This window comes from Rhizopus delemar, genomic scaffold (assembly GCF_000149305.1).
Source record: "Rhizopus delemar RA 99-880 supercont3.6 genomic scaffold, whole genome shotgun sequence".
Lineage (NCBI taxonomy): Eukaryota > Fungi > Mucoromycota > Mucoromycetes > Mucorales > Rhizopodaceae > Rhizopus > Rhizopus delemar.
This window is the reverse complement of record NW_027137832.1, coordinates 1,885,265-1,901,824: the sequence shown is the minus strand read 5'-3', so window position 1 is coordinate 1,901,824 and position 16,560 is coordinate 1,885,265. Positions and strand designations below refer to the sequence as shown.

The 16,560-nt window shown below is 33.9% G+C and overlaps 8 protein-coding genes across 8 annotated transcripts; 4 read left to right on the top strand and 4 right to left on the bottom strand.

Annotated features, from left to right (window-relative positions):
* Nucleotides 1–503: 503 nt before the first annotated feature.
* On the top strand, nucleotides 504–1,598 carry RO3G_08752 (uncharacterized protein; the record flags this gene model as incomplete). The annotated part of the gene is made up of 2 exons (XM_067663342.1): nucleotides 504–1,234; nucleotides 1,289–1,598. The coding sequence occupies 2 exons, from the start codon at nucleotides 504–506 to the stop codon at nucleotides 1,596–1,598; spliced, it is 1,041 nt and encodes a 346-aa protein (XP_067519443.1).
* A 267-nt stretch (nucleotides 1,599–1,865) lies between these two features.
* On the bottom strand, nucleotides 1,866–3,377 carry RO3G_08751 (uncharacterized protein; the record flags this gene model as incomplete). Its single annotated transcript, XM_067663341.1, has 2 exons — nucleotides 1,866–3,171; nucleotides 3,223–3,377. The coding sequence occupies 2 exons, from the start codon at nucleotides 3,375–3,377 to the stop codon at nucleotides 1,866–1,868; spliced, it is 1,461 nt and encodes a 486-aa protein (XP_067519442.1).
* A 1,449-nt stretch (nucleotides 3,378–4,826) lies between these two features.
* On the bottom strand, nucleotides 4,827–6,375 carry RO3G_08750 (uncharacterized protein; the record flags this gene model as incomplete). Its single annotated transcript, XM_067663340.1, has 3 exons — nucleotides 4,827–5,256; nucleotides 5,316–5,989; nucleotides 6,073–6,375. 3 exons carry the CDS (start codon nucleotides 6,373–6,375, stop codon nucleotides 4,827–4,829), a joined length of 1,407 nt encoding a protein of 468 aa, XP_067519441.1.
* Nucleotides 6,376–6,710: 335 nt separating this feature from the next.
* RO3G_08749 (uncharacterized protein) lies at nucleotides 6,711–7,357 on the bottom strand (the record flags this gene model as incomplete). The annotated part of the gene is made up of 2 exons (XM_067663339.1): nucleotides 6,711–7,247; nucleotides 7,310–7,357. 2 exons carry the CDS (start codon nucleotides 7,355–7,357, stop codon nucleotides 6,711–6,713), a joined length of 585 nt encoding a protein of 194 aa, XP_067519440.1.
* A 2,242-nt stretch (nucleotides 7,358–9,599) lies between these two features.
* Nucleotides 9,600–10,384, top strand: RO3G_08748 (uncharacterized protein; the record flags this gene model as incomplete). The annotated part of the gene is made up of 6 exons (XM_067663338.1): nucleotides 9,600–9,636; nucleotides 9,739–9,763; nucleotides 9,889–10,000; nucleotides 10,044–10,065; nucleotides 10,114–10,274; nucleotides 10,325–10,384. 6 exons carry the CDS (start codon nucleotides 9,600–9,602, stop codon nucleotides 10,382–10,384), a joined length of 417 nt encoding a protein of 138 aa, XP_067519439.1.
* Nucleotides 10,385–10,539: 155 nt separating this feature from the next.
* RO3G_08747 (uncharacterized protein) lies at nucleotides 10,540–12,002 on the top strand (the record flags this gene model as incomplete). The annotated part of the gene is made up of 7 exons (XM_067663337.1): nucleotides 10,540–10,587; nucleotides 10,698–10,726; nucleotides 10,777–10,785; nucleotides 10,837–11,047; nucleotides 11,107–11,287; nucleotides 11,337–11,842; nucleotides 11,904–12,002. 7 exons carry the CDS (start codon nucleotides 10,540–10,542, stop codon nucleotides 12,000–12,002), a joined length of 1,083 nt encoding a protein of 360 aa, XP_067519438.1.
* A 1,410-nt stretch (nucleotides 12,003–13,412) lies between these two features.
* On the top strand, nucleotides 13,413–13,982 carry RO3G_08746 (uncharacterized protein; the record flags this gene model as incomplete). Its single annotated transcript, XM_067663336.1, has 1 exon — nucleotides 13,413–13,982. One exon carries the CDS (start codon nucleotides 13,413–13,415, stop codon nucleotides 13,980–13,982), a length of 570 nt encoding a protein of 189 aa, XP_067519437.1.
* Nucleotides 13,983–14,775: 793 nt separating this feature from the next.
* On the bottom strand, nucleotides 14,776–15,661 carry RO3G_08745 (ribulose-phosphate 3-epimerase; the record flags this gene model as incomplete). The annotated part of the gene is made up of 5 exons (XM_067663335.1): nucleotides 14,776–14,994; nucleotides 15,041–15,318; nucleotides 15,366–15,439; nucleotides 15,492–15,504; nucleotides 15,556–15,661. The coding sequence occupies 5 exons, from the start codon at nucleotides 15,659–15,661 to the stop codon at nucleotides 14,776–14,778; spliced, it is 690 nt and encodes a 229-aa protein (XP_067519436.1).
* Between the last annotated feature and the right edge of the window lie 899 nt (nucleotides 15,662–16,560).

Here is a 16,560-nt window from a genome sequence, read left to right as displayed (position 1 = left end):
CTTTTGATCGTATGAGTAAAAAGAAACTTAGAAAAATTTGGTGTTTAAAAAAAAATCAGATTTCCAGAATAAGCTGAGGTTCACAAAATGTCTCATTATAGCTTTATCTCTTCAAAACAAGTCTCTAAGTGTCTATTTATCATTAAGTATGTACTTGTCCCACTCTAAATTTAGAAAGCACAAGCTTTTTGTTAGCCACAGCTCATTTTATCATTGTTTGAGCCTCAAGAAACCTTAGCTTTTAAACAATAAAAAAAAAATATGACTCATAAATTGTTTAATTTACATTGTTTGCTGTGATTGCGTATATACAGCCCCTTGTAGAATTTAAATAGACGTGTTCTTCTTATGCAGTGGCCATTGTTTGCTTTTAAAACGTTTTATCGTTTCGCATCTGGGTTTTCGAAATAAATTTCAAGTGGTAATTTAAAAGGGCTTTTTGGTACCTTTTTTTTTTTCTTTCCTTCTTTCTTTTCTCTATCCTTTTTCTTCGAGTTGTTGTAATGAGTGTTACTTTTAAAAGAGAACAAGTACAGGAACACTGTTCAAGAAGCTCTTGCTGGGTTATAGTTCAAAATAAAGTATACGATGTCACCTCATTCTTGAACGATCATCCCGGTGGAAGTGAGTTTCTTTTGGAGTTTGCTGGAACGGATATCACCTCAGTATTAAATGACGGCGTCTATCACGTTCACTCAGAGGCAACATATGATGTGCTTATAGAATATCTTATTGGACAGGTAGATCAAGATGACATGAGGCAAGATCAACCAGATGACAATAAGAGTAACGAGGAAACAGACAAAAAGATGGGTACAAGAAGAGACGAGGAATTTTTGGATCTTCGAAAACCCTTATTTCCTCAATTATGGAACGCTACTTATTCAAAAGAATATTACCTTGAACAAGTGCACCGTCCGAGATATACGCCCTATACTGTGCCTTATTTTGGAAATCCATATTTGGATTTGCTTTCAAAGACAAATTGGTTTATTGTTCCAACCGTTTGGCTTCCATTTGTTGCTTATCAATTGTGGACATCATTACATAGTATTAATGGCTCAATACATGTAGCATCACAGGGATTTGCTAGTGGTATTCTTTTCTGGACTTTACTTGAATATACCTTACACCGCTTTTTGTTTCATGTGGATGATCTTTTGCCTGATCATCCAATAGCATTCTTATTACACTTTACCTTACATGGTATACATCACCATATGCCTATGGACAGGTATGTAAAGAACAAACTGAAAACAAAAAAAAATGCTTAACTTTATCTTCAAAGGTTACGTTTAGTGATGCCTCCTGCACTGGCCGTTATCCTTAGCGTACCTGTCTTTAAATTAGCCCATGGTCTCTTCTATCCCGCTTTTGCCTATGCTTTTATTGCTGGTGCTTTCTTTGGTTATGTCTGCTACGATCTGATTCATTATTATCTTCATCATGCTAAAGTGCTTAAAGTTTATTTTGCGGATCTCAAAAGGTATCATGTCGCTCACCACTACAAGAATTACAGTAGTGGCTTTGGTGTTACTTCCAAATTATGGGATTATGTATTTGATACCGTCTTGTATTTAGATGATAAAAAACAGTGAAAATGAAAAGATCGTTGATGGCATTTATAATTCTTACATTGTTTAATTCCTTTTGCTTGAAATGATTTGTAAATATCTGCATATTGCAATTAAATAAACTTTTCTTTTTTCTTACAATAACAACATTATCAGCTCACTATTCTTTACAAAAAAAAAATCATCCTACTTTTTATGAAAGGGCGCGGAAATCACAGAAAAATAAAAAAAAAAGGGAAAGTATACACTGCATGTATTATTTATTGTTATAGGACTGATTGACCATGTATATTATTCCCACTTTTCATCAAATCCGACACCAAACGTCCAATCACCATCAACCTCAATACACATCTTTGCCACTTTTAACCAAATGTCATTCAAGCGAACATCTTGATGACGTCCAGAAATGACTTGGCCAACCGCACACGAACGAACAGACTTGATGACATGTGCTTCTTCACAGTCAAGCGACTTGTCAATCGCCATGGTCCAAGGATTATTAGTCTTGACGTTATCCAAGGATGACTTATACTTGAGCAAACCCTCCACGTTGAGCGTAGGTCGGTTGACAACGATGTAAGCCACAATGAATGAAGCGAGTTGGCCGTGCAAGAGGATGACTGCTTCAGAGGGCGTGATGTGACTAAGGTATTGATGAACGAATTCTGCTGAAGTAAGGGCATGCATCAAAAAGAAATCAAGCTTGATTACTCCTGGGTGGTCCTCCCGAATAGCAGCAGCACCTAGGACAAGGGCACTAAAGAGATGAAGGTCCTTAAATTTGGATTGAATGTCCTTTTGGCTTTGATCCAAGTGCCAGAGTTGAACATAATGCTTTATCCTTGATGTAACGTTTGGATTAGAAAGAACCTTGTGGAATTCGTTATTCAATTCATGTGAGACGATACCATCAAAGGCAGGGTCGTGCTTTATTTTCGCAAAGATTTCAAACAGCTTATTCTCACGCAAATAGGGAGGGATGGTTGATAAATGACTATCAATGGCTGCATCATCCTTGGCAGTGGTAGTATCTGAAGTATGAGCTGATGAGGCCATTGGATCATTTATCCCCAGACCAGATACTTTATCTGAGAGCATGCTGATAAGTTGGCTCGCCAAACCCCTTGCTGAAGAGCTTGCATTTTCTGCATATGATTGGATTTGGACAGACGTCAAAGAGCCTGTTTGAAGTTCGGGAAGATGAGGAATTATTTTGCTATAACTTGCCTCTGTACAAGCGGTCATAGACAAGCCTTCCACCACGATACTTGGGAGTTCAAACTCTAGACCATATCCTATATGAATCAAAGGATGAAAGAGCCCTGCAAGTGTGCGAGCAAGGAAATCACCATGCCAGACCCAGCGACGTACTGTATCTAGCATACCATATTTATCAACTTCGGATTGAAAGAAAACCAGGAAATCCGGGTAAGCATCAGCTTTATTAAGATACTCTTTGTAGTTCTCTCTCGTGATCTTTCTTGTAGAAGGAGGAAGAGGGCGTTGAGTCTTTGCATGGATTTCAAATATCTCTTGAAGCTTTTCTTTATTGGCACCAAAAGAATAAGCGGCTAAAATGTGATGAACAAAATGACTAAAATGACTTATCAGTACATTATTTCTTGAAATACTTTATGAATTTTACTTGTGAAATTTCTTTTCATTAAAGAAGATGTGAAATTCCTTATTGTTCTTTAAGAGCAATTGTTCTGACAACTTGTGAGCCTCTTCGTTTACTCCTGGTAAAACCATGGTAAACTTTTCGGGCTTAGACGGTATAGCGGGCGTAAATTTTGACATATTTGTAAAGTAATGATGATGAAAAAGAAAGAGGAGAGCTTGTTCTCTATTTCGTATTTATGTACAAAATTGCTATTTCGTCATGCACAGTAAGGAAAAAAAGTGCTTAGTCAGTTATTCCTGTAATTTGGTTGGTCAATGCAAAAAAACGGATAACCAACTTTATTGTACAACGTACTGTGTGAATATACGCTGTTTAATTGCATAAGAAATTAATTTTGAGTCATAAAAATCTGGTTTAGACAACTATACTAATTTAATCAATTTGGTTTTCATTTTTAAATACAGAATATTGTGTTATCAATCATTATTCAACATTGAAGCTTTATTCTATGCATCATTTCTAAAGAACACAAAATAGTTTAAAGGTTATGCTAGCACTGTGACGCGTATTACATGTGATTACTTTGGGAAACTATTATGCAAATTAGCAAATGAAATTGTCGCTTACACATCATTACTCAGCGTCACTTTTTATAATTATTGGATCACGGCCGTTGTACATTTAAACAATACTTTTATTTATAGACTTAAATGAGGACGCGATGTTTCAAGTCATTATAATTGCCCAAGCCAGATCAACTGAAACATAAAAGAAGCTAAAAAATCCCTTATAGGAGCAAGGGTAAATAAAGAAAAAAGTGAATAATGAGGGAAAGTCGTGTCACAGACATCAGTGTGAGTTCTGGGGCACTCTTTGCCAGGGGTGGACAGATGGTGTAGGTTAATCTTTTGTGCGAAGTAGGTATTTAGGTTCACAAAGGATGATACAAGGTGTTGGGCCATGATCCTTGTACACTATTTTAATAAATAAATGTCGCGTTTACTTGTCGGTTTTTTGTATATATTGTATTATGGTTTGTAAAAATGCGACTTTATTTTCTGAAAATGGTATACTTTATAAAACAATCTCCCCTCAAAAAAAATGATGAAAAGCGTTACATTCCAAGGTTAAAGTTCTTTTTTACGGTACAACTGTCTTTATGCATAACATAAGAACATATTTTTATAAGATAGGAAAATAAAGCAAAAGCCATCAATTGAGGATTGTAATCTGGTCTTTTTGAAAGAAAATGCTCAATTACTGTATTCAGGGAATGTTTCGGGATGGATAATTAGAAAAACCTTAATCCGAGAAAACACTATCTGTTTAAAGCATGAAAATGCCAGTTCTATGCTATGCAAAGCTAAATTCATAACTTTAAAACCCTAATACTAAAAGCACGTCTAGTAAAACTCATGGTGACATCAGTGTTCTCTGATTTAGAAAAATATTTAACGATTGACCAAATAGTTAGGATAAAAGAGTGTAAATGCGTAGCACATGGGCACAGTGAGAGAATGTGAATGAGAGTACGATATAAAGAAGCATATTTATTCTAAAATTGTAATTTTGCTACCCTTCATTCTTTGGTTTCCGATCAAAGAAAACACAAAAGAAATTATATATCAATAGATAATTTTCTTTGAATACTTTAAAACATTTGGATCCTGTATAAGCCGACGGATAGACTCGGTATCCATTTGTAATTGGACTTCGTAAACAATATCACTAGGATCCTCTGGTCCTCTACCAAACAAAATAAGTGAACCATTTCCTCCAAAGGCAATGTAACTTCTTGCACTATCCGGACGACCAAATCCAAAATCAGCATTCCAAAAGGGAAGCATGGATACGTCACTAATAGTTGTTTGAAATTCTGAGTTGGGCTGATATGTCAAGTAGTTGACAGACATATCCTCATGTAAAGTATATAATTTGCTGATACCGTGAAATAGATTATATTGGAGATTTGCAACTATCTGACGGAACGAGATGGCTGTGTTCACTAAAGGCAGTTGTTTGATATCTTTAAGACTTGTTTTAAATGTACGAGATCTATAAAAAAAAAAGAATCAGGCCTGTGTGTTTTATAATAATAGTCTATGATGCTTTACATCATCCAGTTACCAAAGTAATAACTCATTTCCTTATGGTTCTTCATTTTTGTACGACCATTGAGGGATGTGACCATACTTACCACTGCTTCTTCTGGCAAATCACGGCTCTTGACAACTGCTCGATATAACATGGCCAAAAGGACTTCTTTAGTTGATAACCACTCCTTATTTGCAATCATCTCTGGTGTATGAGCATCTTTTTTACAAGCTTGAAGGCCGGCCGAGTTGAATTGTAAAATGATGGTCTTCAAGGAGCTAGATAATGTTTTCATCGAACTATGACTTCGATTCATCTTTTTAAACCGATTATTCACATGAGTAGGTGTGCGATGTTCTTGATAGTAATGCTCCATAGCCTCATCTGTAATGATTGTATCTTTTGGAAATAAAATAAGGCTTCGGTCAAAGGCAGCATAGGCAAATGTAGTACCCCTTGACGTTTTGGACCAGGCGTCTAAAAAATAAGAGGCAGAGTATATGTCAGCCACTTTGTGAAGAATCATGACACCAAGTGCAACGCCACCATCAGTGAACCTTGTCACTTGCACAGCGAGTAAAGGATCCTGAGGAGAACGGTAAAAGTGAATGGGAAACATATGATGATAGTCCATATGGCTAGGTAAGTAACCTTCTTGTTTGAATTTTTCTAGATTTTGAGAACACTTTGCTTCCTAAAGAATGGCAAACATGTCAATATATTCTTTAAAATTTATACAACATAAATATATATATATGCGTATATACAAATAATTACCACAAATAAGACACCTTCATCAGAGTTATCAATAATATCTCTACCATTTCCCAAATCTACTAATCTTCCGGCCAAAGGATAGAAATCATTCAATACTTTTGATAAAGAGTTTTTTAAAATATCAGTGTTCATAAAATTTGGATCTTTGTTATCATTCGTGTAAAACAGTAAAATAGATATATATGAAGCAAACATGACTGTATCCCAATCGGATAATTCAGTACGATCTTTATAAAATGGAGTAGGAGTTGCGGGCTTAACCCAAGAACGGGAAGCAGACTGAACACGAGAAATAACTGTCATTAGATACTTTAAAAAGAAGAAGGAAGAGCATGAAACTTCTCTGGCTTTTATTTAAAACGTTGATTTCTATTCAAACCATGTTTTAGTTAAATTGACAAAAAGAAAAATAAAAGAAAAGAAAAAGGTTTATTTATTTTTCCGATTTTAGCTTTACTTTAACAATGAAAATATAAGTTGCTGCTCATAGCTCTCTTTCTTTATGTCACGCCAATAAGGAATATCATAATTCAGGGCATCGGGATGAATTTCAGGATAGCGAGTTGAAATTATCTGAAGTATTAAATTGTATAAAACCTATGCGATTATTTTACTTAGTAAACATGTCATTTACTGCTTTATGCTACCTCATATCCTTTTGTATTTAAATGTAATCCATCAGTTAAGAAATGAGACAAGCCTTCCTTACTTTGTTCGCTTAGGTTCATGATCGCTGTCCAAAGATCGGCTACAGGAATATTTGACTCTTGTCCAATTTGCTTTAATACCTCTGCATAGCCTCTAGTATTCTCGTTCGTACGGTTCAAGGGATCCCCCAATTCATCACATCTCTTTTTCCATAAAGATTCACACAAGGGAGGTGGCGTGATGAGAATAACACGTACGTTTGGGTTATAAAAGGGCGATTGAGGATTCTTGATGGTATCAATCATCTCTTTTATGTTTGCTTTATATCTTTCCAACGGGACATGCTGAACAGAACCAGGAAGAGCAGCATCGTTTGCTCCAAAAAAGATGGTCATTAAACGAATACTGGCCTTTTGTTTTGCTTGGTCTTCAGTTGTAGGTAATAGTTGTTTGAGGATAGGCATGGCCCAGTCAGTGTTGAAGCCTGAAAATCCACGGTTAACGACATCCATCTTTCTGACATAAGCCTAACATAAAAAAAAGGTTTGTTTTTTAACAATGAATCCTCTTGTTCGAGATGTAAACATACATTGGCAAGTCCTGAAGCAAGTCCAGCAAGCTCGCGATCATACGACATCTAAACAATTTCGCTTTTTAAATCACCATTGCGCGTGTAGTTTCCCTCTTTTTTCCTCTTTCTCTTTTTATGAATCCATATATACCTGCGTAAGAGAGTCCTATAAAGCAAAGTCAATGTAAGTTACAGCTGCATTTCTTGTAATAGTTCTGTCTGGCTTTACTCCAAATAATAAGATCTGATCATATACTTGGTTGCAAGCCATTTTAAATATTGAGAATAAAGAAAAAGAAAAGAAAAGAAAAAAAATTAAACTAAAAATATACAGCATCTTATCTGTTGATCATTTTACACATGGGGAAATAACAGGCATCTGAAGCTATTTCCCCCCCCCCCTCTTTAACATTATATAATCAATGCAACGAGCATGGGTGTTTACGAGCTTAAATCGTCCAAAAATTCAGAAACTGAAGTTTTTTTAGTAAAAACCTGTGTTTTCATAAATATTTCAAGCATATTTAGCATAATTTTTATAAATTCAAACTGTATTTTACATAATACAACAGCAGCTTTAAGTACTCAAACTTAGTTTATGCCACATACTTGATATTATAATATATACTTAATTTTAAATGAACAAAAAAAAAATTAAGAATTCTTTTTCAGCATTTGAAGCAGGTTAATTTCCTCTTGGCAAGATTGAAAGTTAGACAGCTGAAGTCTAAAGGCATTATAATTATCATAGTGCAGAAATTAACGTACGTGTTTATAGTTGGCTGTGAAGCATGTGCTATGTAATTGATTGGATGCTGCAGATACTTATACAAACTTATCATTAAATAAAACTATTTGCTCCTTAACCATTAGCCTACATCGGTAAGACACGCATACTAAAAAATTTAAAAAATCCTCCTCAAAAACTGTTGATATAATCAAGCTTGAGTTAAACAATAACAAAAAACGATGTAAAGAATATGATAAAATTGACCAGAACTTACAACCTCACTCAATTTACTACACAAGCATATCAATAGCAGTTAATATAAAGATTACGGCTGTTTTATGTTTGATTTGACAAATATAAAATCAAATGAAACCCAAAGTCGATTGTTACAAGACTATTCATAGTTTCTACTTTATCTACTGTCAAACTCTTATATTTATATTGCATAGACCTTAGTTATCATCATTTGTAAGATGATGAGTTCCTTATATTATTGGAGTATTCTAGAGCAGACAGATCATGATCTTATTTGAATTAGTGTGATGCCATATCCAAGATCCCTTGCTTGGACAGTCACTGTTCACTTAGTTTACATAATTATGTTTAACAAGATAAAAATTGAAGTGAGCGCAATGCGTGCGTGATATCTTGAAGTATCGTGTCGTCTGGGCGCGACCAAGTTACGCTAACGAAACTAAAAACTCTTAGGGACAAAAAAAAAAAAGGGAAAGAGAAGGGAGTAAATAGGGAAAAAGTAAAGAACTGGTTATAATCGTGAGAGCTAATCAAGGAATCGTTACCCTAGGTCAAATGGCGGTAGAGATATTTATCGTGAATTTATATTATTACGATTAAACAATATTTTTATTTACAGGCATGCGACGTTTCAAGACACCATAATTACCCAAACCAGATCAAATGAGACGTAAAAGAAACCAAAAAGTCCCTTATGGAAACAAGGGCAAAAAAAAGGACAGAGAGGGGAATAGAAAGTAACTTGTGAATAAATCGCTGTCTGGAATCACGGTTTCATATACTTGCATCACTTATAATTCTTATACTCTTTGATGAGTTTTAATAAACATTAAAATATTCATCCATAAAAAAATACGTGCAAACATCAAGCATTGAATAAATAATAATACTTGGACAGGAATCAACGATTCTTTATCAGTTTGGTTAATACTATTGTTTAAAAAACGTTAACAGGAGTTTATTAGTACGTCATTTTCTCTTGACACTATAAATGTTGCCTATATTCTTCTATTTAATGAAGCTAAAAGCTTTTTAACATCAAACTAGACTCTCCTGAAAGAGCCTTGGTTTCGTTAAGCTAGTAAATATAATGAAGGGAAACACAAGGATTCATGAAGTAAGTCTCCCTCTTTCAATATATTTATATCTTTTATGTCGTACTAAGCGGGGTTTTATTGTTTTGCTCAAATTCAGTCATATTGATCCATGTTGTATACATGTTGTATACACTCACACATACAGTAAAAATATATTTATATGTTAATGCAATCTCTCTTTTCTTTTCTTTTTTTTTTTTTTTTTGTTCAACCTATCTAATAATAAATGCCAATTAAACCTCATAAAGTGTTTTTATGTGGCAGTAAGTTTCCTCTTTTTTATGCTTGTACAATTCAAAATAAACATTCAAATAGTCTGTACCATGCCTTTAGAAGTAATGATTTATATAAAACAATTATAATAGAATCTAAGCACTTTTATAAAGTATTGTGAGTTCAGTGGAACTCAGGAAAAATGTAAATTATGGTTAAAAGAAAAAGATCAAGAGAAATACAATGAAATTTATGGTTTGCTCTCTCACCTTTTTTATTTAATTTTTATTTTATAATAAAAGTACAATCAACCTAGGAAAAGTAGATGATAGCCTGGATGAACAAGCAACGATGGTAAAAGATAAATCTGCTAAGCTTGAAGCTAAATTAGAACGTGAAATCAAGAAAAAGATGGTAAAAGACAACAACAGTGAATAATTCCTTAATAAATGAGTAGGCTTCACGCGTTATTATTAAACGTAATGAAAGAAATAAAAGAAAATGTGTGACGAGTATTTATGGATTAGACATTTTTGGCGTTGATTTGAAAAAGGCAGCTAAAATGTTTGCTAATCGATTTGCATGTGGTTCCTCTGTGGCAAAAAATAATCAAGGTCAAGATGAGATTGTAGTTCAAGGTGATTTTAGTGATGAATTATATCAATTGATATTATCCAATTGGCCCAATGTAAATACGTCTATTTTACATAATTATACAATGGCTAATATAATGCTCAGGTACCTGAAGAAAATATTGACAAGATTGAAGAAAAAAAGAAAAAGAAGAGCGAATCATAAGGAGATTTTTATTTTTTAATTTGAATTGTGCAACCCACCATTTCAATAAATTTCTTTACAAATTTACTTGCTTTTCTTTCTTTTCTTTTCCTCATCATTTCCTAACCTTCATTCATCACTTTTTACCCCATTCCTTTCTTTTAATAAAATAAAAAATGGCTGCAAGATTCACAATGAGCCGAGACCGTTTAGCTGAATTACGAGTAATAACAAAAAAACTTTTTCTTTTTCTTTTTTCTTTTCTTTTCTTTTTTTTTTTTTTTTTTTTTTTAATCGCAGTAATCAGGATCATAACTTGCTTTCTTTCATATAGGGTGTGAATAGCAATGAAAAGAAATACGAGTAAGTTCGGATGATGAAAAATGTAGAATATATATTAATAAATTATATAGTCGTTTAAGGTAAAAAAAATATAATGTTAATAATTGAATAGTACTGTTGACATATAAAAGTGATGATTATGATCCTATGCCTTCGATGCCATCACCTGGAAGACTCGATCCATCTTACCGTCCACCAGCATCACCTTCACCTACATATCAACATGGATCCAGAGGAGATAGGCATGCTTCTGAAAGTAAAGAACAATATGAGATGAGCCAAAGAAATACAGCGACAACGACAGATGGTACACTTAATTCTACAGATCAATTCTTTCAAGCTGTAAAATAAGAACAAGATATAGAATTACCAAAAAGAGTGATTAATGTTGAGATGAATAGGTCGAAGAAGTAAAGGAACTGAACAAGGATATTTTAAACAATATTTCAATGATTGAAGATCTTCATGGTTCAGCATTAACAAACATTACGGATGAACAAGCAGAAGAGAATACCTTTAAATTAGAAAAGATTGTTAAACAAACTACCAAATTGAATAATGAATGTAAAAACAAGATTAAAGGTAATAAATATAAACATAATTATCTTATCATGAACTCATACCATAAAAGCTATTGAATTGAGTAATGCTCGTATGCCTGCCAATTCAGGCGATTTGCCTATGCGTAAAACACAGCACGCAGCATTAAAAAAGAAATTCATTGAAACGATTCAAAGATATCAAGATATTGAAAGGACCTATCAACAGAAATATCGACAAAGAGTAGAAAGGCAGATCAGAATTGTTCAACCTACTGCTACTTCAGATGATATCGATCGTGTATTAGACTCTGATGAACCACCACAAATATTTGCACAATCTTTAATGCAAGCCAACAGATCAGGACAAGCAAAGGCCGTGCTCTCTGAAGTTCAATCACGTCACGACGATATTAAAAAGATTGAAAAGACAATCTTGGAGTTACATCAACTGTTTGTTGATATGCAAATGATGGTTGAACAGCAAGGAGAAACGCTTAAAGAGATTGAAACACATGCTGAGAACACAGTTGTTGATTTAGAACAAGGAAATAAAGATATTGAAAAAGCTATTGTTAGCGCTAAAAGTACACGTGCAGTAAGTTACACTATACTCTCCCATAAATAATTAAAGACTAATCATAAATCCAAATACATAGAAAAAATGGATGTGCTTTGTTATCTTTATCATCTTACTTGTTGTAGCTGCTATCCTGATTTGGTGGTTTGCATTTGATCACAAAGGTCTTTCAACTTGAGTTTTTTGTAATAATAAATATCTTTCATTCTTTTCCTGTATTTGTCCTACACTAAGGAGTTCCCTTCTATAGATTCATCACACGTTCATCTATAGAATATGTGCTGTCTCTAAATAAGGATAAATGTGTCCCTAAAGTAACATTTCAAATCGGATCTACAATACACTTGTTCCGTCTGACTTTTCTTGTCTGATTCATTTACTCAATTCCAAAAAAAGAATATGAATCGAATAAAAAGATATAAGAAACACGTTGAGTAAGAATGGGTGCACGAGTATATGTAATGATACAAGCTAGAGGTAGCAGAAAGTATGGTAGGAGTATTGTGATCTCATTAGTGGCAAGCACAAGTGTCACCCCAGTGGCAAAGGCAAGCATGCTGTTCACATATCACCTATGATTCCTGTTGTAGCATGGCCAAGGAGTCTTATTCACGTAAAATTCCCATTCTTCTCGTTGGTTTTGGTTTATACTTTAATACATCAGGTCATGATTTCAAGGGTTTACTTAAGATTTATAATTATATTTACTTCTTATAATGAGTTTTGATAGAAAAACTTTTCCTTTTCAACTTGAAGCAAATATAAAGAAAAGCGCTTATAGGTAGAATGAGTATACCAGCATACGTTTGCTTTAAAAAACACGCTATATTCATTTTGACACAAGCCAAAGATGATGAAGAAAAAGACGATTTTTAATTTATTCTTACAATAAATGTTCATTCATTTTGTTGAGTAGGTCACATATTTCCTTCGTTTTAGCTTGCAACTGATAAAATGTCGACACAAGCAGCAACAGATTCTAAAGATGTAAGCCAGTGAGTGTGTCAAAAGTCTTTATTCACTTTTTTCTGTCTTTACATGTTTGAAGAAGTACTCTTTCAACCAAGTTTATTCTCAATACTGCTAGCCTAATAATTGCTTACAAGATGCAATTAGATCTGATTATTAGCGATAGCTATCAGTGATAGCAAAACTTATTTGCGCATTTATTGTTGGATATATTCAACATCTGAATTAGACTTCCACTTTAGTTTCTTTATTAACATGACAATTCCAGATTATAAAACAGCTATGTAGCAAAATATACTTGAGCATTTATCATTTGCTACTGTAAAATGATACCTCCATAACTTTATAGGATATAAATAAATTTTTTATTAATATAGTTGTTGATCATACTGATATAAACAAAGCTGACATCGTTATCTTTTATAAGCTTATTTGAGTATTCAAAAATATTAGATTAGTTATGCTCTTACAGCATTTTATCTTTAATAAATAGCAAGATCGCACATAGATGGGCATAATTACTTATGACTGTTATGTAAGTGTACATGCATAATTTTTTCTTTTTTTTTTTTTTTTTTTTTTTTTTTTTTTTTTTTTTTTTTTTTTTTCAGTCTATAAAATGGGAAATACAAATTCAACGGAAGCAAGTCTTCATCAAAGAAAGAAAAGTAACAATTCTATTTCAGACAAAATAGAGCCTACAGTAGATACTACAGCCACAGCCACAGCCGCTACAGCAAGTACAAGTACAATTACAGACACAAGCACTAGCACTGCTTCCAGTAATCCACAATTATCGGTTACAGAACCACCTAATGAGGAACCATCGACTCAGCCCGTTCCTGTAGTTAACAACAAAACAGGCTGGGTATCAAGTACAACAGGTGCTGCTAGTCCTTGGTTTAATTCATATTCTTCATCTGCTTCTTCTTATCACCCTCACCGTGCTTCAATCAGTGGTCCTTACTATCGTGCTCGTGGTATGAGTGTTACAGCAAGAGATTCAGAAAACGATGAAGACTTGATGATTTCATCAACTGCATCTAACATTATCGTCAATAATAATACTGCTGCAAACACTACTGCTAATACTGCTAATACTGCTAATACTGCTAATGCTGCTAATGCTGCTGCTGCTATTGCTGCAGGTCCAGTCAACTTGGCCACTATGCCGGCTCAAGGTCAATAGAATTAATCCTTATCTCTATATCTATTATTCACTAATTTATATAGGCGTGCCAACCATTATTACTTGGACTCAAGGAGGAAATAATGTTTATGTGACAGGAACTTTTAATGGATGGAAGCATAAGATCAAGTTGGTTAAAAGGTAACAAAGCAAATAACAAAATAACGAGTAGAAAGTAACACTTTAACAAAGTACACACGATTTTAATGCAGTATTAGAATTACCTCCTGGAACACATCGATTGAAGTTTATCGTAGACGATGAATGGAAATGTTCAAATGATTTAGAAACAGCTACTGATCCAGATGGAAACTTGGTTAATTATTTACAAGTCATGGATGAGGAGCAACAAGATGAAGAGGAAGATGATGATGACTTGGTATCTACTTCAACCAATGATGAATATTCAAGTATTATTCCACCCGAACTTTTAAAGATATCTGAGGCAGCAGAGAGTGAATTAGAGATGAAACCAAGCATAGAGTGGGAAAAGAAACAACCACAGCCACCTACATTACCTCCTCATCTTGATAAGGTCTTGTTGAATTCACAAACAGTGAGTGAAGAGGATAATTCGGTTTTGTATGAACCAAATCATGTCACCTTAAATCATTTATATGCCTGTTCAATCAAGGATAATGTCATGGCATTAGCTACAACCACAAGATACCGTAAAAAGGTAATAAAAAATATATGTGAATATCATCTAAATCAAAATACAAATAGTATGTCACTACAATGTATTATCGCCCTGTATTGCCAAAGGATTAAGTAATAAAAAACACTTTTATTATTATGCAATGCCTGCTTCTTTAGCAAACCTGGCTTGGGCTTTGTTGACCTTTTCTTTAAAAGTGCTAATAACTTCATCAGGTTTTTCTGCTTTGAAAATACCAGTACCAGCAACAATCACATTAGCACCTGCCTCGGCAGAGGCATCAATTGTTTCTAAAGATAATCCACCATCTACTTCAATATCTAAATTGGGGTATTTACGACGCAATGTTTCGACCTTTTATTGTTCATTAGCGATTTTCCTTCACAAATAACATGTTTACCTTTGGCATACATTCAGCCATGAACCTTTGTCCACCAAATCCAGGTTCAACTGTCATAACCAAGATCATATCACACTGCTCAGCAACAGGACCAATGACTTGCTCAACAGGTGTTTTAGGTTTAATAGCAACACCTGCCTTCATACCAGCTGCATGGATTTGTTGAATTAGACCTAAAGGATCTTCTGTTGCTTCAATATGAAATGTATACATCTCTCCACCTGCTTTAGCAATATCGTCAACCCATTGCGAAGGGTTAGATACCATCATGTGGCAGTCTATTGATACATGTTAAAAAAGGGTACCTTCTTTTATGTATATGTACCGAAATAAGCTTCTGTATGAGGACGAATAGCAGAAATAATAGGTGCTCCCCAAGTGAGGTTAGGAACAAAGTGACTAAAAAAATCTATTGAGTTCCTCTTCTTTCTTTTGTGTTTTCTATGTTTACCCATCCATCACGTCTATATAAAAATGTTAAGTCTTTTTTCGACTTTTTTATATTTTTTAATTACCAAGATGAAGCCAGTCGGCGCCATTCTTTTTCATACGCTTGGCTTCAGCTGCCAAAAAAGCAAAATCGCTGGAAAGCATGGAAGGTGAAATCTTTGCCTCAGGCATTTTTATGTTGTTTAATGAAAAGAGAGGGACAGAATGTCAGCAATCACCCCAGTTCTTTCAGCACGTCAAGTATTCGGAGTTTGGTTATACATTTTAAGCTATACCTTTGTAGGATCAATCTCTTTTTGATAAAAGAGGTGTTTGCAGCCAATGAGATGCATGGACGTTAACTTAGAGTAATTTAAGAGTATGTATATTTTATTGCCTCTTATACCGACAGATGCATACGAATATCCTCCGATCAAAAATCGCTTATCAATGTCTAGCCATTCCATCAATCTCTTTACACGCAAAGCGCGTACGAAATTCAGTAAAATACGTCACTGATTATCAAACCGTAAGACCGCGATTTCATTTTATATCAATTTCAAAAGGATTATGATGGCTATTCAGTTTGAGGAAGGAGGCAACTAACCGATAAACGAACAAACACACTTAACTTATAAAATTTACTTTTAGATTGTCGATATTCTGTATATTATGCACTTATCTCTTTATGTCGATGGTTAGTAACACAATAACATGTATATCAAATAACCTCTCTTTTCTTCTCACACCACGAATCCACTGTGATTGTCATACCCAAAAACTATTCAAGAAACACAACAAATACTTTATGATAGAAATAATAAAAGAAAAAGAGAAAATAACCCTAAATAACCGACACTTGGGATATTACATCCATACATGATAGGTATATTTGATCATGCACACATTCAACTGTTTCTTTATTTTTCTTTGTTATTACTCTTTTCCTAAAACAGTGTGACATATCACAAGAAAATATGTGTGTGTGTGTGTGTGTGTATATGTTTTTGTTGAAACACTTTTCTTGTAGAAAAATTATAAATGTTTTCTATTTGATCTTTTTTGTATTTTCTTCTTTACATTATTTCTTA